General features: G+C 54.3%; 1 protein-coding gene and 1 long non-coding RNA gene across 6 annotated transcripts; one reads left to right on the top strand and one right to left on the bottom strand.

Moving 5' to 3' along the window:
* The first annotated feature begins 374 nt into the window (after positions 1–374).
* On the top strand, positions 375–1,783 carry LOC140902595 (uncharacterized). Its single transcript, XR_012156094.1, has 2 exons — positions 375–458; positions 1,270–1,783. It is a non-coding gene; the product is annotated as an uncharacterized LOC140902595 (long non-coding RNA).
* A 3,137-nt stretch (positions 1,784–4,920) lies between these two features.
* Positions 4,921–15,595, bottom strand: LOC140902576 (CD276 antigen homolog). 5 transcript variants are annotated; one of them, XM_073322796.2, is made up of 5 exons: positions 15,277–15,595; positions 14,385–14,580; positions 13,774–14,121; positions 10,148–10,441; positions 4,921–8,537 (listed from the first exon to the last, which is right to left on the bottom strand). In XM_073322796.2, exons 2-5 carry the CDS (start codon positions 14,578–14,580, stop codon positions 8,509–8,511), a joined length of 867 nt encoding a protein of 288 aa, XP_073178897.1. In that variant the 5' UTR covers positions 15,277–15,595; the 3' UTR covers positions 4,921–8,508. The 5 variants fall into 5 exon arrangements, with proteins under 5 accessions (XP_073178897.1, XP_073178894.1, XP_073178895.1 ...); XM_073322793.2 differs by having other exon boundaries at positions 4,921–9,886; positions 15,277–15,594; XM_073322794.2 differs by having other exon boundaries at positions 4,921–9,886; positions 15,478–15,594.
* Between the last annotated feature and the right edge of the window lie 379 nt (positions 15,596–15,974).

The raw sequence follows: 15,974 nt of genomic DNA, 5'->3' as shown, positions 1-15,974 counted from the left end.
GCCCCTGCTAACACCCACTCTCCCCCCGTCTCTTCCAGCTGCTCTCGCCCCTCTGCAGCGCGATGGTCCCGGGCTCCGGCCGCCCCCTGCTCCTGCCGGCCGCGGGGAGGTGGGGGGGCGCTGTGGGGGGGGGGAGGACCGCCCCCTGCCGGCCGCGGGGGGGAGGGGGAGGACCGCCCCCTGCCAGCCGCGGCGGGGAGGGGGGGCGCTGTGGGGGGGGACCGCCCCCTGCCGGCCGCGGGGAGGTGGGGGGGCGCTGTGGGGGAGGGAGGACCGCTCCCTGCCGGCCGCGGGGGGGAGGGGGGCGTTGTGGGGGGGGAGGACCGCCCCCTGCCGGCCGCGGGGGGGGGAGGGGGGGCGCTGTGGGGGGAGGACCGGCCTCGCCAAAGAAACTGCTGTGTGGGAAACCAGATCCGGGTACCCAGGGCTGCACTGAGAGATCCCTGTGCGTGCAGACTGTAAGTGCAAAAGAAATCTGATGAGGTTCAATAAGGATAAGTGCAGGGTCCTGTACTTAGGATGGAAGAATCCAATGCATAGCTACAGACTAGGGACCGAATGGCTAGGCAGCAGTTCTGCGGAAAAGGACCTAGGGGTGACAGTGGATGAGAAGCTGGATAGGAGTCAGCAGTGTGCCCTTGTAGCCAAGAAGGCCAATGGCATTTTGGGATGTATAAGTAGGGGCATAGCGAGCAGATCGAGGGACGTGATCGTTCCCCTCTATTCGACATTGCTGAGGCCTCATCTGGAGTACTGTGTCCAGTTTTGGGCCCCACACTACAAGAAGGATGTGGATAAATTGGAGAGAGTCCAGCGAAGGGCAACAAAAATGATTAGGGGTCTAGAACACATGACTTATGAGGCGAGGCTGAGGGAGCTGGGATTGTTTAGCCTGCAGAAGAGAAGAATGAAGGGGGATTTGATAGCTGCTTTCAACTACCTTAAAGGGGGTTCCAAAGAGGATGGCTCTAGACTGTTCTCAATGGTAGCAGAAGACAGAACGAGGAGTAATGGTCTCAAGTTGCAGTGGGGGAGGTTTAGATTGGATATTAGGAAAAACTTTTTCACTAGGAGGGTGGTGAAACACTGGAATGCGTTACCTAGGGAGGTGGTAGAATCTCCTTCCTTAGAGGTTTTTAAGGTCAGGCTTGACAAAGCCCTGGCTGGGATGATTTAACTGGGAATTGGTCCTGCTTCGAGCAGGGTGTTGGACTGGATGACCTTCAGGGGTCCCTTCCAACCCTGATATTCTATGATTCTATGCTACAGGTGCGTGCTGGACACAATGGGCTCAGCCTCCTGACGACATCTCCTGGGGGACTGGCCCAGGGCTGCTTGTCAGGATTCCCGGGCAATGAAGCCTTACTTTGTACAGAGCAGCTACAAATTCCATTTAGCACTACGTTTATTGTCCTTGGGCAAAGTTAGCCTCCATATTAACCGCTGTGATATTGTTATGATTCAGGGAGGTGACTTTTTGTTTGTTGCCCATGACCGGTCCATGACTTTCACTATAAATACCCGTGACTCAATCTTACCTGCTGGAGCAGGGGAGGGTGATTGGTCCCAAGCTGGAAAAAGAATCCAGCCTGTGTATTGAGAAGCGTGAGCTGCCTGTAACATCTATGAGAGGGACAGACTGCTTGATTCAAATTGTGCTTTGTAGAATTTAGCCTGTGAATTTTTTATTTCTGTGTTACTACCTCTGATCTCTGTGCCTGCTACTTATAATCTCTTAACATTTATCTTACCGTAATTAATAAATCTGGCTTGGTTGAAGTGGTTGGAGTGTGATGTTGCACTCCATATGTTCTATGGAAATGCTAATCAGTGAATATAATGTAATGGGAATATGCTTTTATCACGGAGTGTGGGGGAGTCCAGGCCCTGCACCCCTCTTCCTGGGATTCACTGAGACTCTCAGCCAGCCTGTAAAACAGAAGGTTTATTGGACAACTGGGACACAGTCTCAAACAGAGCTTGTGGGTACAACCAGGCCCCCTTAGTCAAGTCCTTCTGGGGGAGCAGGGAGCTTAGACCCCAGCCCTGGGGTTCATTGCGTTCCACCACCCAGCACCAAACTGAAACTAAACCCCCCCTTAGCCGGCTCTCTCCTGCAGCCTCTGTTCACATTCCTGGGCAGAGGTGTTACCTCCCTCTCACCCTCCTGGCTCAGGTGACAGGCTCTCAGGTCTCCCATTGAAACTCCCCTGCCACATTCCCAGGTCAACAGTCCCCCCTCCCTGCTGCATCACAGCTTTATGCAAAAGGTCTCTTGTAAAATATCACTACAAAGTTTTATAATCTTGAGTGTTTCAGAGTAACAGCGTGTTAGTCTGTATTCGCAAAAAGAAAAGGAGGACTTGTGGCACCTTAGAGACTAACCAATTTATTTGAGCATGAGCTTTCGTGAGCTACAGCTCACTTCATCCTATTGTATGCATGTATCATTCCTGTATCTAAAGCTAGAAATATCAAGTATAACTCTGAGGTCCTATTATAAGTATGCAAAGTGTGGGCCATTAATGGTGCCTTGGAATCTTGATGGCTCCCTTTGACTAGGACAATTGACTGTAGATGGCTCTGTTTACCTGCAAGCCTCCACTGCATACTTGCATGCGGGCCAGTCCTGAAAGAATGGAGGGGGGCTCACAGGACATGTGAACATGTCACATGATACTGGAACCCATCTTTAACCTGGCACTTTTCCATTTAGAGGGAGGGGTGGGAAGATGGAGAGAAACAAAGTATTCCCACCTTGTGCCAAAGCTATAAAAGGGAGTGGAACAGAACAAAGGTGGCTGCCAGTCATGAGAAATCCCCTAGTTACTACCGGAGCTGGAACTAACAAGAACTGTACCAGGGGAACGGATTGGGCCCAGACTAGGAAGGAGTCCAGTCTGTGAAAGAAGCTTATCAGAACATTTCTGAGGATGAGATTTTTATCTGTAATCAGTTTTTTGATGTATTAGGTTTCGATTGTGTGTTTTGTTTTATTTTGCTTGGTAACTTACTTTGTTCTGTGTGTTATTACTTGGAACCACTTAAATCCTACTTTTTATACTCTGGGTTAATAAAATCACTTTTGTTTATTAATTAAGTGATTGCTCCCCCAGCTATTAAACAGCCGTGCATATAGAATCATAGACTATCAGGGTTGGAAGGGACCTCAGGAGGTCATCTAGTCCAACCCCCTGCTCAAAGCAGGACCGATCCCCAACTAAATCATCCCAGCCAGGGCTTTGTCAAGCCTGACATTAAAAACTTCTAAGGAAGGAGATTCCACCACCTCCTTAGGTAACACATTCCAGTGTTTCACCATCTTCCTCGTGAAAAAGTTTTTCTTAATATCCAACCTCAATCTCCCCCACTGCAACTTGAGACCATTACTCCTTGTTCTGTCATCAGCTACCACTGAGAACAGTCTAGAGCCATCCTCTTTGGAACCCCCTTTAAGGTAGTTGAAAGCAGCTATCAAATCCCCCCTCATTCTTCTCTTCTGAAGACTAAACATCCCCAGTTCCCTCAGCCTCTCCTCATAACTCATGTGTTCCAGTCCCCTAATCATTTTTGTTGCCCACCGCTGGACTCTTTCCAGTTTTTCCACATCCTTCTTGTAGTGTGGGGCCCAAAACTGGACACAGTACTCCAGATGAGGTCTCACCAGTGTCGAATAGAGGGGAACGATCACATCCCTCGATCTGCTGGCAATGCCCCTACTTATGCATCCCAAAATGCCATTGGCCTTCTTGGCAACAAGGGCACACTGTTGACTCATATCCAGCTTCTCGTCCACTGTAACCCCTAGGTCCTTCTCCGCAGAACTGCTGCCGAGCCATTCGGTCCCTAGTCTATAGCGGTGCATATCTCTCTATCAGTGTTATAGAGGGTGGAGAATTTATGAGTTTACCCTGTATAAGCTTTATACAGAGTAAAACGGATTTATTTGGGGTTTGGATCCCATTGGGAGCTGGGTGTCTCGGTGCTGGAGATAGATAACTTGCTAAGCAGGTTTTGGTTAAAGACGGGCTCAGAAGTAAATTCAGCAAATCAGGTGACAGTCCCAAGGGGGGTCTCTGTGACCGAACCTGTCACACGCGGAATCTCAGCCCGGCTTACAAAGGCTGGTGCATGTCCACATTCCTTTGATAACGTGGTGAACTACTTAATGAGTTTGTGCTGTCCAAGGGATTCTTGGGCAGTAAGATGGTATATCGGTGGGGTGCAAGGCTGAGAGCTGGGGTGATTATCTGGTGCCTCTCTCCGTAAGCTCATGAGTGGCTCAGGGATCATTCACGCAGATGGCTGAGTGACCACAGCGCCTGGAGGGGGTTTGCTGCCTGTCACTGGCATAGCAGTGTGACAGAGAGCCCAGGCTGGAGAGTTAAGTGGGCACAGCGATCTCTCAGTTGCAGATTGTACCCTGGGGACCAGGGAGCTCCAGCTATTCCCTGCCTCTGGGGTCTGCATGGCCCTTCTGCACGAGCCTCAGACAGCGCTCTTAAAAGCCCCCCCAAAGAAGCACTTAGCTCACACCTCCCTTCACACATTCCTGTGCCTCTGTTGGGAGGCCCGCTCCATACATTGAGAACCCATGGAGTAGCCATTTGCAATGGTCTCTTCTGCCTTAGACTCTATGAATTGCAGAGTGACACAGTCTAATGCTACTTTGCATAGCGTGTGTAATATGCACATTATCCCCTGCAGGCAAAATCGTATAGTCTGGTGGTTTCCAACAGGTTTTCATTGGCAGACCCCTAAAAATTTCAAATGGAGTTGGGGAGCCCTTTGGAAATCTTAGACATAGTCTGTGGCTTCCCAAGGGTCCATGGACCTCAGGTTGAAAACCACTGGCGTAGTCAATAGCTTGATCACACTTTGGTTCGATATTTCGTTATGAAATACGCTCAAGAGACAAAATAACCAGTATCAGTCAGGTTTATTAATATGCTACAGGGAAGAGGTTCCAAATGATGCCAGTCGCCGAAGAGCCGTCCTGTGCAATCTCGTTACAGTCGCCCGATGGAGATGATTTGCTCCCCTGGTCTCGGTGATACGATTTTACAAGTTGTAAATTTCTTCCCACGTCACTGGAACCGACCCCTCGGTTTGTCCCAGTTCCCTAACCTGTTCTGTTCCTCCCTTATCTCCGGGTTGGGACCAGCCTTCCAGGGCCTGCTCTGTGACGCTCCTGCCCAGCCTGTACTAAGGTGTGGAACAACGGTATCTTGCTTTTGACGCATTTCCTATTGGCTTCTGCCAAATCCCTATTTCAGTAAACACAAGGAGTTCGGGGTACTTGGCATAAGAGAACAGGGTTCTGGTCCAGGCCAGCTTAGCCTACAGCATGGTTACGGTATTTGGGCTTCATGCTAGTGGTAATTAATGTTTACTAATGTACAGAAAGGGTGCAGCTAAGGCACGCTATTAACATGATACAGGCTGGCTAGCATATAAATATATATTCATCGACACTGGCCCATCATGTATGTGTTCTGTAGCCCATTGTGGCACTGGCAAATGTCTTAACCTGCACTCAGGATTACAGCATCCACCCCACTCCCAGACCCTTTTTGTACAGCTGGGGCAGACTGTTGGTCTGGCGGGTCAAATATTTCTGCACAAGCTGTTTTATTGTGGGAGGAAATGGAGACAACTGGGGCTCATGAGAACAGCCGGCCATAAGCTGCTCATAAACTCCGGGCGGTTTTCACAGCCCCAGAGAAGGTGAGAAATCAGTTGGGATTTCGACTGTTTGTTTTTTTTCTGGGGGTTCCACTTCACTGTTTGTGTGTTGTGGGGGTGGTTGTTTTTTCCTGTATGGGCCAGGAGATTGTATCGCACTGTGCATCCCATGGGGAGTGGGGAGAGGCCGGAGGAAGTTGGGGTGTCAGGGGCAGGAGGGGGATGGGGGTGAGTCCAGGGCAGAGGGGATGGGACAGGAAAGTTCTTCCCGCTTGATCACTCTGGTGCCTAATGGCACCTCGGCCCGATCCAGGGCACCACAGCAGCCACTCCGGCCCTACTCTCTTCTGCGCCCCCCTCAGCTGTGGAGGCGGTTGTGGAGCTGAGCCCTCTCTGTAGTACGGGGAATTCTGGGGTATTTTTATTCCACCCCCAAACCCCTCCCTGCCGCCCTGCATCAGACGCATGGGCCCAGCCAGCCTGGTATCCTGGCACAGCTGCCCCAACCATGCTCTAGATCAGACCAGCGGGTTTCCGCTCTCAGAAATCTCCTTCCCAGGGTCATGTTGATAGAACAGAATCAAGCCGCCTCTTCGCTGAGCTAAAAAGCTCAATCTCCTTAAGTCCCTGCATGACACATGTACGTGGATTTTAAGGCCAAAGATGGACAGATTTAACAATACAAATAATAAATAACAAACACTTTAACAATACAAATAAATAACAAATCACTTGAAACAGTAGCAGCTCTCATGGCAAGTTATAAAGAATAGCAGTAGTGTTATCCCCATTTTATAGATAGGAAACTGAGGCACAGGCAGGGATGACTTGCTCGAAGTCACCCAGAAGCAAAAAAGACCAATGAGCCTGATTCAACCACAGAGACTCACGCACTCCAACAGATTCCAAAGCTGGCTACAGGCCAACAGTGCTGAGCTTTCGGGACAGTCACTGGGCCAGACACGAAGGACTCCCCAAAACAGTCCTGGTCCAGGACATGGGAACCCGGCCCAGGCTCTTCCTGGCTTGTGAGAGAGTCGTGAACCCCTGGTGCCACTCCTGGCTGAAACAGCCACAGAGAGAAGGGACCGTCCCTTCCACATCCCCACACAGGAGAGCACTGCAGAAACCCGCCCTGCAGCCCTAGGTTGTAGCCAACTGTTGCCCCGTCTCAGACCCGTTGCTCCTGAGCTTTGTTCCAAAGCCACCCACAGGCTCATCTGACTCAAGCCAACGTGCGGGACTCGGCCCAAGCAGGATTCAGGCCAGGACACGGAGCTGAAATTGTTTCATGGCACCGATGGATGGCCCCCTCCTGGTGAGGAGAGGGGGCAGATATCCATCCCCACCCCCTGGCATTCTCTGCAGCATTTGACCCTGTCGAGTGTAGGACGCCGCTGAGAGAGGTGCCAGGAGCCCATGGTTGGATTCCTTCCTCAATGGCAGCAGGGCAAGTAGGGTGCTCTGGTCCGGTCTGCTGTGCCACTATGATATTTATAGCTGCAAAGACACAGGAGGAGCCCATCCCCAGCCCTTCCACTCAGCTGTGTCTCCTGAGTCCTGCCTGGGGTCTGTACAGAAGCCCCACTGGAGGACAGGGCTGAGCTGGGCTGGGGGTGGTACAGCCCAGCGGCCCCACCTTCTGCTCCTTTCGCTGCTGCGGTTCCCCGGAGAGCCCTGCAGTTCAAGGCTCTCCCGGGAACCGCAGCAGTGAAAGGAGCAGGGCAGCCTCACTCCAGCAGCCCTTCCACACAGCTGGGTCTCCTTAGTCTCTGGTGCAGCGGGAGGAGAAGAGAGCCCCCTCTGCCCGCAGGTAACATGGGATGGATGTGGATCCTGGGGAAGGGACAGGGAGGGCCCCAGGGCCCCAGGCTGGGGGCGGGGCAGGGAGGAGTCACGTGGGGGGGGGGTCACGTGCCCCCGCCCCTTTGAGTCACTCCCACGAGTGCAGCGTACCGGCAAGAAATTATTTCGACTTGCACCATTGCTCAACGGACATGCCCAGCAAGTAGTGATGGGGAACGGCTCCTCCGCCCCCGACCCCTGGCTAGAGCGGCTCCCCCAGGGTCAGTTTTCTCTCTGGCCCGTTCCAACACCATGCAGCTACTGCAGGAACTGGTCAGACACCACAGACTCAAGCGCCAGCAATCAGCGGGTGACCCCCCCAGCTCGACTTGTCCTTGCCCACAGACGCCCCACCCCCCGCCATTGCCCCTCGACAGGCAAGATCAGCTCTGGGAAGGGAGCAGCTGGCTGGCGCTGAACCCCAAGCAAGGCGGGCAGAGGAGAGCACTCGGGGATGTTCACAGCCCCGGAGCAGCTGCCTTTGATTCAAGTTCACGTCCCCCACCGGCCAGTCCGGCCCATAGTCCAGGAGTGCCCCGGGATTCCTCGCTGATGCTGGACTCTCACATCCCAAGGGCTGCGCACGGCGCTTTCTGTCATCTCTGGCTGGCTAGGAGACTCCATCTGTCCTGGCGGGGGATGACCTGTGCTTCGCGCCTTTGGCTAGACGACAGCAACGCGATGGGGCCGGGCGGGAAGCCTCCGGCACGCAGGGACTCTGACAAGGGCCAAATGCTGCAGCACATCTCCTCAGCTGTGCAAGCCATCGTGAGCACATCCCACCTCTGCTCCGCTCTCTACGCTGGCTTCCTGCCGGATAGTGACCGGTCGTTATCTTCACAGCGCTTCATGGCCTAGGCCCAGCCTATCCCATGGCCCATGTAAAGCTCGGGGGAACAGACTGTGGTCGACAGCTCTGGCCTGTGAAATTCTCAACCATAGGAGTAAAGCTGGTCTGTTCAGGAGCAAGAACCTTCTTCAAGCGTGGTCCGAGACTGCGGAACTACCTGCCACAGGAACCAAGGCTCATTAGAAACCTGACTGCTGACTGCTCCAAAGACTCTTGGGCCTGCCTTCTCCAACATAAACATACAGCAACAGGGTCTATTTCTAGTAACCGAAAAGGGAACCCTACCAAAACAAGAGCCTCCTGTGCACTGACTTCTCCATCCAGGGAGAGGCAGAGAGAACAAACAGCACGTGGCGGATGCATAATCACGGTGGGTAGTGCCCGACCTGGCAGGCACTCAGCTGTGCAGTGATGAGGGTGGTATAGGAACCTGTACACGATGCAAGACAAGAGGACAGCAGGCTGATCCGGTCCCAGGAGGAGAATGCAGCAGGGAATAGGATGGCTGATGAAGAAGGGGCAGTATGTGCGGGGGAGGGGGCTAAAGAGGGACAGCTAGAGAAGAGATTGCACCAGTGCCAGGCTGTGGTTAGTCTGGGCCATCCGATCTAGTGGTTAGAGCCAGGTCTAAGCCAGAGCCACAGGCCAAAGCTGCAACTCGGAATCCGCCAAGATTAAAAGCCAGAGCCAAGCCAATAACCGGAACCAGGGGTCAGAAGCCAGGCTGGAGCAGGGCAGGACCAAGGCAGGCAGAGGAGTGATCACAGCTGCGGGCACAAGCGTTGGGCAGCCAAGGACCTGCCACTGGGCTGACATGCAGAACCCTGGCCCCAGTCTGCCACTCTGTGGACCAGCTGGTCCAGTGGCTCTGCTGCAGCCCAGCTGGGCTCATTCACCCATCTCATGCCTGGGGCAGGGGCTGCAGCTGCCTCTCCATTCCCAGGAGGGGTGTTGCCGGGGGCAGGGGAGGGCACGTCATGTCGGGGGTTCTGGATGGAAAACCGAGGCCGCGGATGGAGCCTGATTCTCAGTGTGGGGGGTGAAGGCCGGAGACCCCTCGGTGATGCTTCTAGAGGATGAGGCGGGTCTCTCAGCTCTTGGCCAAGGTCAAGGGCACCAGGCGGAGGGGCATGGCCAGATGGTGGAGCCGGGGCAGCAGGGGTTGTCCTAGGTCCTCTGGGGCTTGGTTGCCGGGAGATGACAGATCCTGGGAGGTGCTAGATCTTGCTCCTGGTGGCTCCAGCTCTGCCCTAGCCGATCCCTAGGGCTCGGCCCCAGCTGGCTGCTCATGGCCAGTGGGGCAGGCTTGTTCTGAGTTGGGGCTGGCTGAGATAGGACAAGAGATCCGCTCCTCCTCCTCCTCAGCCTTCCTCCAGGAGTGGGATCCAGCCGGGCCCTGGTGGAGATGGTAGAGAAATGCAACGGCCAGCAGGACGATGAAGAGGCAGGTGGCAGAGATGACAGCCAGGCGGACCCCAAGGCAGGAGGCTGGGGGACCCAGGAGTCCTACAACAGAGAGAGGGGATGGGGCTGCGATGCAGTGCAGGGGCCCTGCCTGACAACAGCTGGGGCGAATGCTCAGAGAAAGGGGCGAGGGCCCAATCCCATTGGCTGGGTGGATTTTCCATTGGGGGAAATAGACGGGTGGGGGGGAATAGATGGGGGTCCCCCAACCCCATTTGGCTTCCTGCCCCCACTCTCTTTCAGGGTCCCCAGGGCTGAGCTGCCCCTGGGGGCTGAAATCCAGATCTCCCCTCCCTGACTCACCTGGGCTTAGCTGCAGGCTCAGTGCCCGGGTGATTGGTGCCCCCAGCACACGAGGGGTTAACACGAAGGTCAGCCTGGCGCTGTGGGTCACAGGTGGCACCGTGACCCAGCTGGTGACGTGGCAGAGCCCCTGTTCATCCACCTGCTGCTCCGTGGCGCCCTCTGCTGTGACGTCCCTGCCCGCCTCGTCCAGCCACCGCACTGTGGCCTCGGGGTACCCGCCCCACGTGTGGACGGTCAGCGTGACCCCAGCGCTGGAGAGGCTGAAGGTCAGCTGGGGCTCGCTGAACAGGGCTGGAGGGAAGAAACAAGGGGGGTGGATTTAGGGAGGGGGCTCAGAATTGGGCCCCGTGGGCTGGGTCCTGCCCTGAGTTGTGAATCCAGTGTGAATCCGGATTGAATCTGCTCTGGAGCAGGGCTCACGTTGGGGTCACTGAAGGCGCACTCCGCAATTAGCAGCTGGGACATACAGGGCAGCCTCAGCGCAGAGAGATTCAAGCCAGGCTCTGAGGGCTCCAGCTCCAGCACATGGGATTAACCTGATACCATAGCGGTTCTCAAACTGTGGGTCAGGATCCCAAAGTGGGTTCGGACCCTGTTTTAATAGGGTTGCCAGGGCTGACTTAGGCTTGCTGGGACCTGGGGCCAAAGCTGAAGCCCTGGGCGGCGGGGATCAGGTTACAGGCCCCTTGCCTGGGGCTGAAGCCCTTGGGCTTCGGTTTTGGCCCCCATACCCAGAGTAGTGGGGCTTGAGCGGGCTTAGGATTCGATCCCCCCTCCTGGGGTTGTTGAGCAATTTTTGTTGTCAGAAGGGGGTCGCGGTGCAATGAAGTTTGAGAACCCCTGCGATAGTCAGCTGCAGGAAATAACAGGTTAGCAACAAGCAGCAGGGAAGACAGCAGCCTACCTCATCAGCAGGGAAGACGTTTTAAAGACGGCAACGTCAGGTTGTCTCTGGGGCTTGAACCAATGAAGTGTGGGTCTAACCCCCTGAGCAGCAGCTGGCTGAGCTAAAGAACCAGCTGCAGTAACACAACGATGGGAGTGTAGCTGAGACCTGGCCTGACATGAGGCCTCATTCCTTGGAAGAAAGGATTAGGGAGGCAAATGATTCATCAGGCTGGAAACACGACATTTGTGCTAAATAAGATAAGTCAAGTGGTCAGTAGGCTAAAAAGTCAGAATATCTGAGCCAGCTAAGATAAGAGGGAGAACACCCAGGGACCAATTTACTCTGAACAAGCTAACAAGGGTCAGGATACATTAGGAATGGAGAGAGAGGTAAAGAGGAAGTCGAAACGTGGACAGGGCATGCGGCTCAGGGACTGGTTCCTGCTAAGTAACCAAGCTAATTGTAAAGTCGGACGCAGTGTAGAGTCAATGTGATGCGATCTGTAAATGTGTATAACAAGAACAAGTTTCTTGGGGATGTGGGAGTCGAGACAAATCCCCTGCATTTGAAGCAGATCAGATCAGCGTCGTGTTGCTGTGAGTCAGATAAAAATACCTGAGCAACAAAGTATGGCGTGGAACTGAGTTCTCAGGAAGCCAGGTGGAAAGAGGTCTTGGCGGGAATTCCGACAGCGAGGAGGCTAATAAAGTGCCATGTAGCCTGCAACCACTAAAGAGGAACACAGAACCATGCAGCCTGCGGCCAGTAAATGGGGACACGGTGCCACACAGGCTCTAGCGACTGGGGAGGGGACACGGTGCCACACAGGCTGTCATAAATATAAAGGGAAGGGTAAAACCCCTTTAAAATCCCTCCTGGCCACAGGAAAAATCCTCTCACCTGTAAAGGGTTAAGAAGCTAAAGGTAACCTTGCTGGCACCTGACCAAAATGACCAATGAGGAGACAAGATACTTTCAAAAGCTGGGAGGAGGGAGAGAAACAAAGGGTCTGTGTCTGTCTGTGTGATGCTTTGGCTGGGGACAGAACAGGAATGGAGTCTTAGAATTTAGTAAGTAATCTAGCTAGAGATGCGTTAGATTATGATTTCTTTAAATGGCTGAGAAAAGAACTGTGCTGAATAGAATGACTATTCCTGTCTGTGTGTCTTTTTTGTAACTTAAGGTTTTGCCTAGAGGGATTCTCTATGTTTTGAATCTAATTCCCCTGTAAGGTATCTACCATCCTGATTTTACAGAGGTGATTCTTTTTTACTTCTATTAAAAGTCTTCTTGTAAGGAAACTAGAAAAGGAGGACTTGTGGCACCTTAGAGACTAACCAATTTATTTGAGCATAAGCTTTCGTGAGCTACAGCTCACTTCATCGGATGCATCCGATGAAGTGAGCTGTAGCTCACGAAAGCTTATGCTCAAATAAATTGATTAGTCTCTAAGGTGCTGTCACGGAGTCCCTGGGCGATGCTCTGGAACTGCTCCCCATGAAGCCAGTCAGGACTCTGGGGCAGTCGCCTTTCTGTGAGCAGCCTGTCTGCAGGACACACAGCTCACACAGCTTCCACCTTCCTGGGTCTGACCTCAGAGCATTCAGCATCCTCTGCCCCTCCGTGCGCTTCCCCCCAGCGAGTCCGCTCAGGCGGGGCTCCTGGGGAAGCCAGAGGGTCCTGCACCCCAACTTCGCAGTCAGACGGGACTCTCAGCCAGCCAGTAAAACAGAAGGTTTATTAGACGACAGGAACATGGTCTAACACAGAGCTTGCAGGTGCAGAGAACGGGACCCCTCAGCTGGGTCCATTTTGGGGGGCAGTGAGCCAGACAACCACGTCTGCCCTTCACTCCATGTCCCAGCCAGCCCCAAACTGAAAACCCCCTCCAGCCCCTCCTCCTCTGGGCTTTGTTCCTTTCCTGGGCCAGGTGGTCACCTGATTCCTTTGTTCTCCAACCCTTCAGCTCTCACCTTGCAGGGGGGGATGGGCCAGGCCATCAGTTGCCAGGAAACAGGGTGTCGGCCATTCTCTGTGTCCAGACTCCTGCACACACATGCCCTCTAGGGCTCTGCAATGATCATACACCCTTATTCCACCCCCTAGATACTTAAGAACTGCCTAGAGGAAACTGAGGCACCCCCACACTATTCAGAGGAAACATTAAGAACAGTCCCACTTCGTCACAGGTGCCACAAGTACTCCTTTTCTTTTTGCGAATACGGACTAACACGGCTGTTACTCTGAAACTTGTAAGGAAACTGAATGCTTTTTCATTGTTCTAAGATCCAAGGGTTTGGGTCTGTGGTCACCTATGCAAATTAGTGAGGATTTTTACCAAACCTTCCCCAGGAAGAGGGGTGCAAGGGTTGGGAGGATTTTGGGGGGAAAGACGTTTCCAAACTACGTTTTTTCAGGAACCCAGATAAAGTTTGGTGGTGGCAGTGGAAATTCCAAGGGCAAAGGGTAAAATAGTTTGTACCTTGGGGAAATTTTAACCTAAGCTGGTAAAAGTAAGCTTAGGAGGTTTCATGCAGGTCCCCACATCTGTACCCTAGAGTTCAGAGTGGGGAAGGAACCCTGACACAGGCTGTAGCGACTGGGGCAGGGACACGGTGCCACACAGGCTGCGGCCACTAGAGGGAGCCACGCAGGCTGCAGTCACTACCAGCTACATGGAACCACTCTGCATTAGCCAGACCCATCCCGGGATGCAGCATCCCCCAGCACTCACCTCCCACTCTCAGCCCCCAGAGTTCAGACGTCGTGCCCAGCTCCGTGGTGACGTGGCACTGATAGACACCCTCGTCCTGCATGTGGATGTCCCTCAGTGTCAGGGACGCATTCCCCCGGGCCAGCTCCTCTGGTTCCAGCCGGGTCCGGTTCCTATAAGCCTTGTCCTGTTTCTCCAGCTGCTCCCTCCCGTAATAATAACTGTGAACCACCAAGGCCTCTGCCCCCACCTGCTCCTTCTGCCAGGTGACGGTCAGATGCTGGAGGTTCATGCCGGGCTGGGACAGGAAGAGGCATCTCAGGGTGACGTCCCCCCTGAAATGAGCTACCACGTCTGGTGCCGACTGCACTGCAGGGAGGAAAAAACACAGCAGTTAGTGAGATTTAGGGTGTGAAATCCTAGCCTCTCCCAGCAGGGGGTGCTGTGGGCAGCCGGGTGGGACCATCGGCCTCGTGGGAGCTCCTGGCTACTCTAGCCCCAGCCTGGCCCTGTGGGGGGCGCTGTGGGGAGTGAGGCGGGAATGCCGGCTGTGGGAGGAACTCACTCCAGCTGTGATGCACAAGGATTTGCCATTATCCCAGTACGGTGCCATGAGTGACATTCCCAGTTACCTTTTCCTATGAACAAAATGGGAAGGTGTAGCCAATGGATGAGGCAAGCCTTCAGGGCTGTTGCGGGCAGCAGGGAACGGTGCCTAATGATTAATGGCTGGGACTCAGGAGTCCTGGGTTCGAATCCTTGTTCTGCCACGCACCCTCTGTGCACCTCGGATGCAGCATGTCCGCCTCTGTGCCTCAGTTTCCCCATCTGTAACAGGGGAACACCAAGGCATCCTGTGTCTCGGTCACCACCAGATTCCTGCCGGCCCACCCAGTGCACAAGATTTCAATTCATCCCCTCAGCAGGAACATTCCCGGTGTTATTCCTGTCAGATTGTTTCACACCAGGGGCAAAATTTTGTAAAGGGCCTCGTTTGTAAAGTCATTTTAACTCAGAAGACTGATTAGAGAATTTACAGGGGTCGTGGAGTCAGGCCTGGGCCTTCAAACAGCCCCTTAACCAGTATCCCCATTACTGTGCCAGCTCCAGAGATTCCCCCTCTCATGTCCCCCCAGCCCCACTGACTCAGTGCCTCCAGGACTAGGTCTTCTGCTCCCACAGCCCCCCATTTCCTGCCGTGAGCTCCTCGAGCGAGACCTCTTAGACTGGATGCCTGGAGAGCCGTCAGGAAGCGATGTGAACGGGGAGGTTCTGCTGGGAATCGGGACAACCTCTTCAAACCACCGCAGCGATTATTACTCGGCTGGAATCCAGCATCTCCAGAGCTCGGCCCAGGGACACGGTGGCCCCAAGAGGCCATGCTCGGCTGAGACTCACCTCGGCTCCCGGTGGGGTTGGAAGGACTGACCCTGACCAGAGCCCCGGGCTGGAGTGGGGCTGAGCTCCAGGGAGCTTTTCCCAGGCACATGGGACCATGGGGTCTTTTATGGGTTGTCAGGTTACCTCCGAACGGGGCTTGCTCAGAAGCAGCTGGCTGGGCACTTGGCGCTGTGGCAATTCCTCCGGCTGCAGCCTCCAGAGAAGAAGCAGAGCGCGGGCGCTGGGCCGGGGAGGCCGTCTGGGCGTAGCCCCAGTAGCCAGGGGGCTGTGTAGCCGGGAGGGAGAGAAACGTGGCACATGGAGGGGGAAGGCAGGTGCAGTTACCTTGAACTGTGACGTTCCCTTCCCAGGGGCTGATTCTTTTCCCCGGCCGACATCCCCTTGGTTACCAGCTCTCGGCCACGCCTCGGTCCCCTCTTACACGCGATGATGCGGGAGCCACTGAACGCAGCGATAGCAACCGTGTAAGCCTGATGTTTTTCTGCGTAATTGTAGCCATGGTTACCTGGGCACCAGATGGCTTCTTCGGGGTGAGAGGTAATGTCAATATTGGCCCATCTGTCGCTGCTCTTCAGACATCCAGGCTCCCCTGTGTGGCAAGGCAGCCCTGCTGGGGAAACTGAGGCAGGAGCCCCCCCTTAAAGACAAAGAGATACGGTGACCCAGGGACAGCTCCCTACATCCACTCTACAGAGCTTTGCTCTGCAACACATAACCCTAAACCAGTGAGTCAATTGCACATTAAGGGCCAGATTCGGCAGCTGGAGAGGCAAAGCAGCTATAAACCCAGCTGTATCTGGCCGGGGCTTTCTGCTGTGCTG

The sequence above is a fragment of the Lepidochelys kempii genome, chromosome 24, assembly GCF_965140285.1.
Source record: "Lepidochelys kempii isolate rLepKem1 chromosome 24, rLepKem1.hap1, whole genome shotgun sequence".
NCBI lineage: Eukaryota > Metazoa > Chordata > Testudines > Cheloniidae > Lepidochelys > Lepidochelys kempii.
The sequence above is the reverse complement of the archived record's forward strand: the minus strand, read 5'-3'. Positions and strand labels throughout refer to the sequence as shown.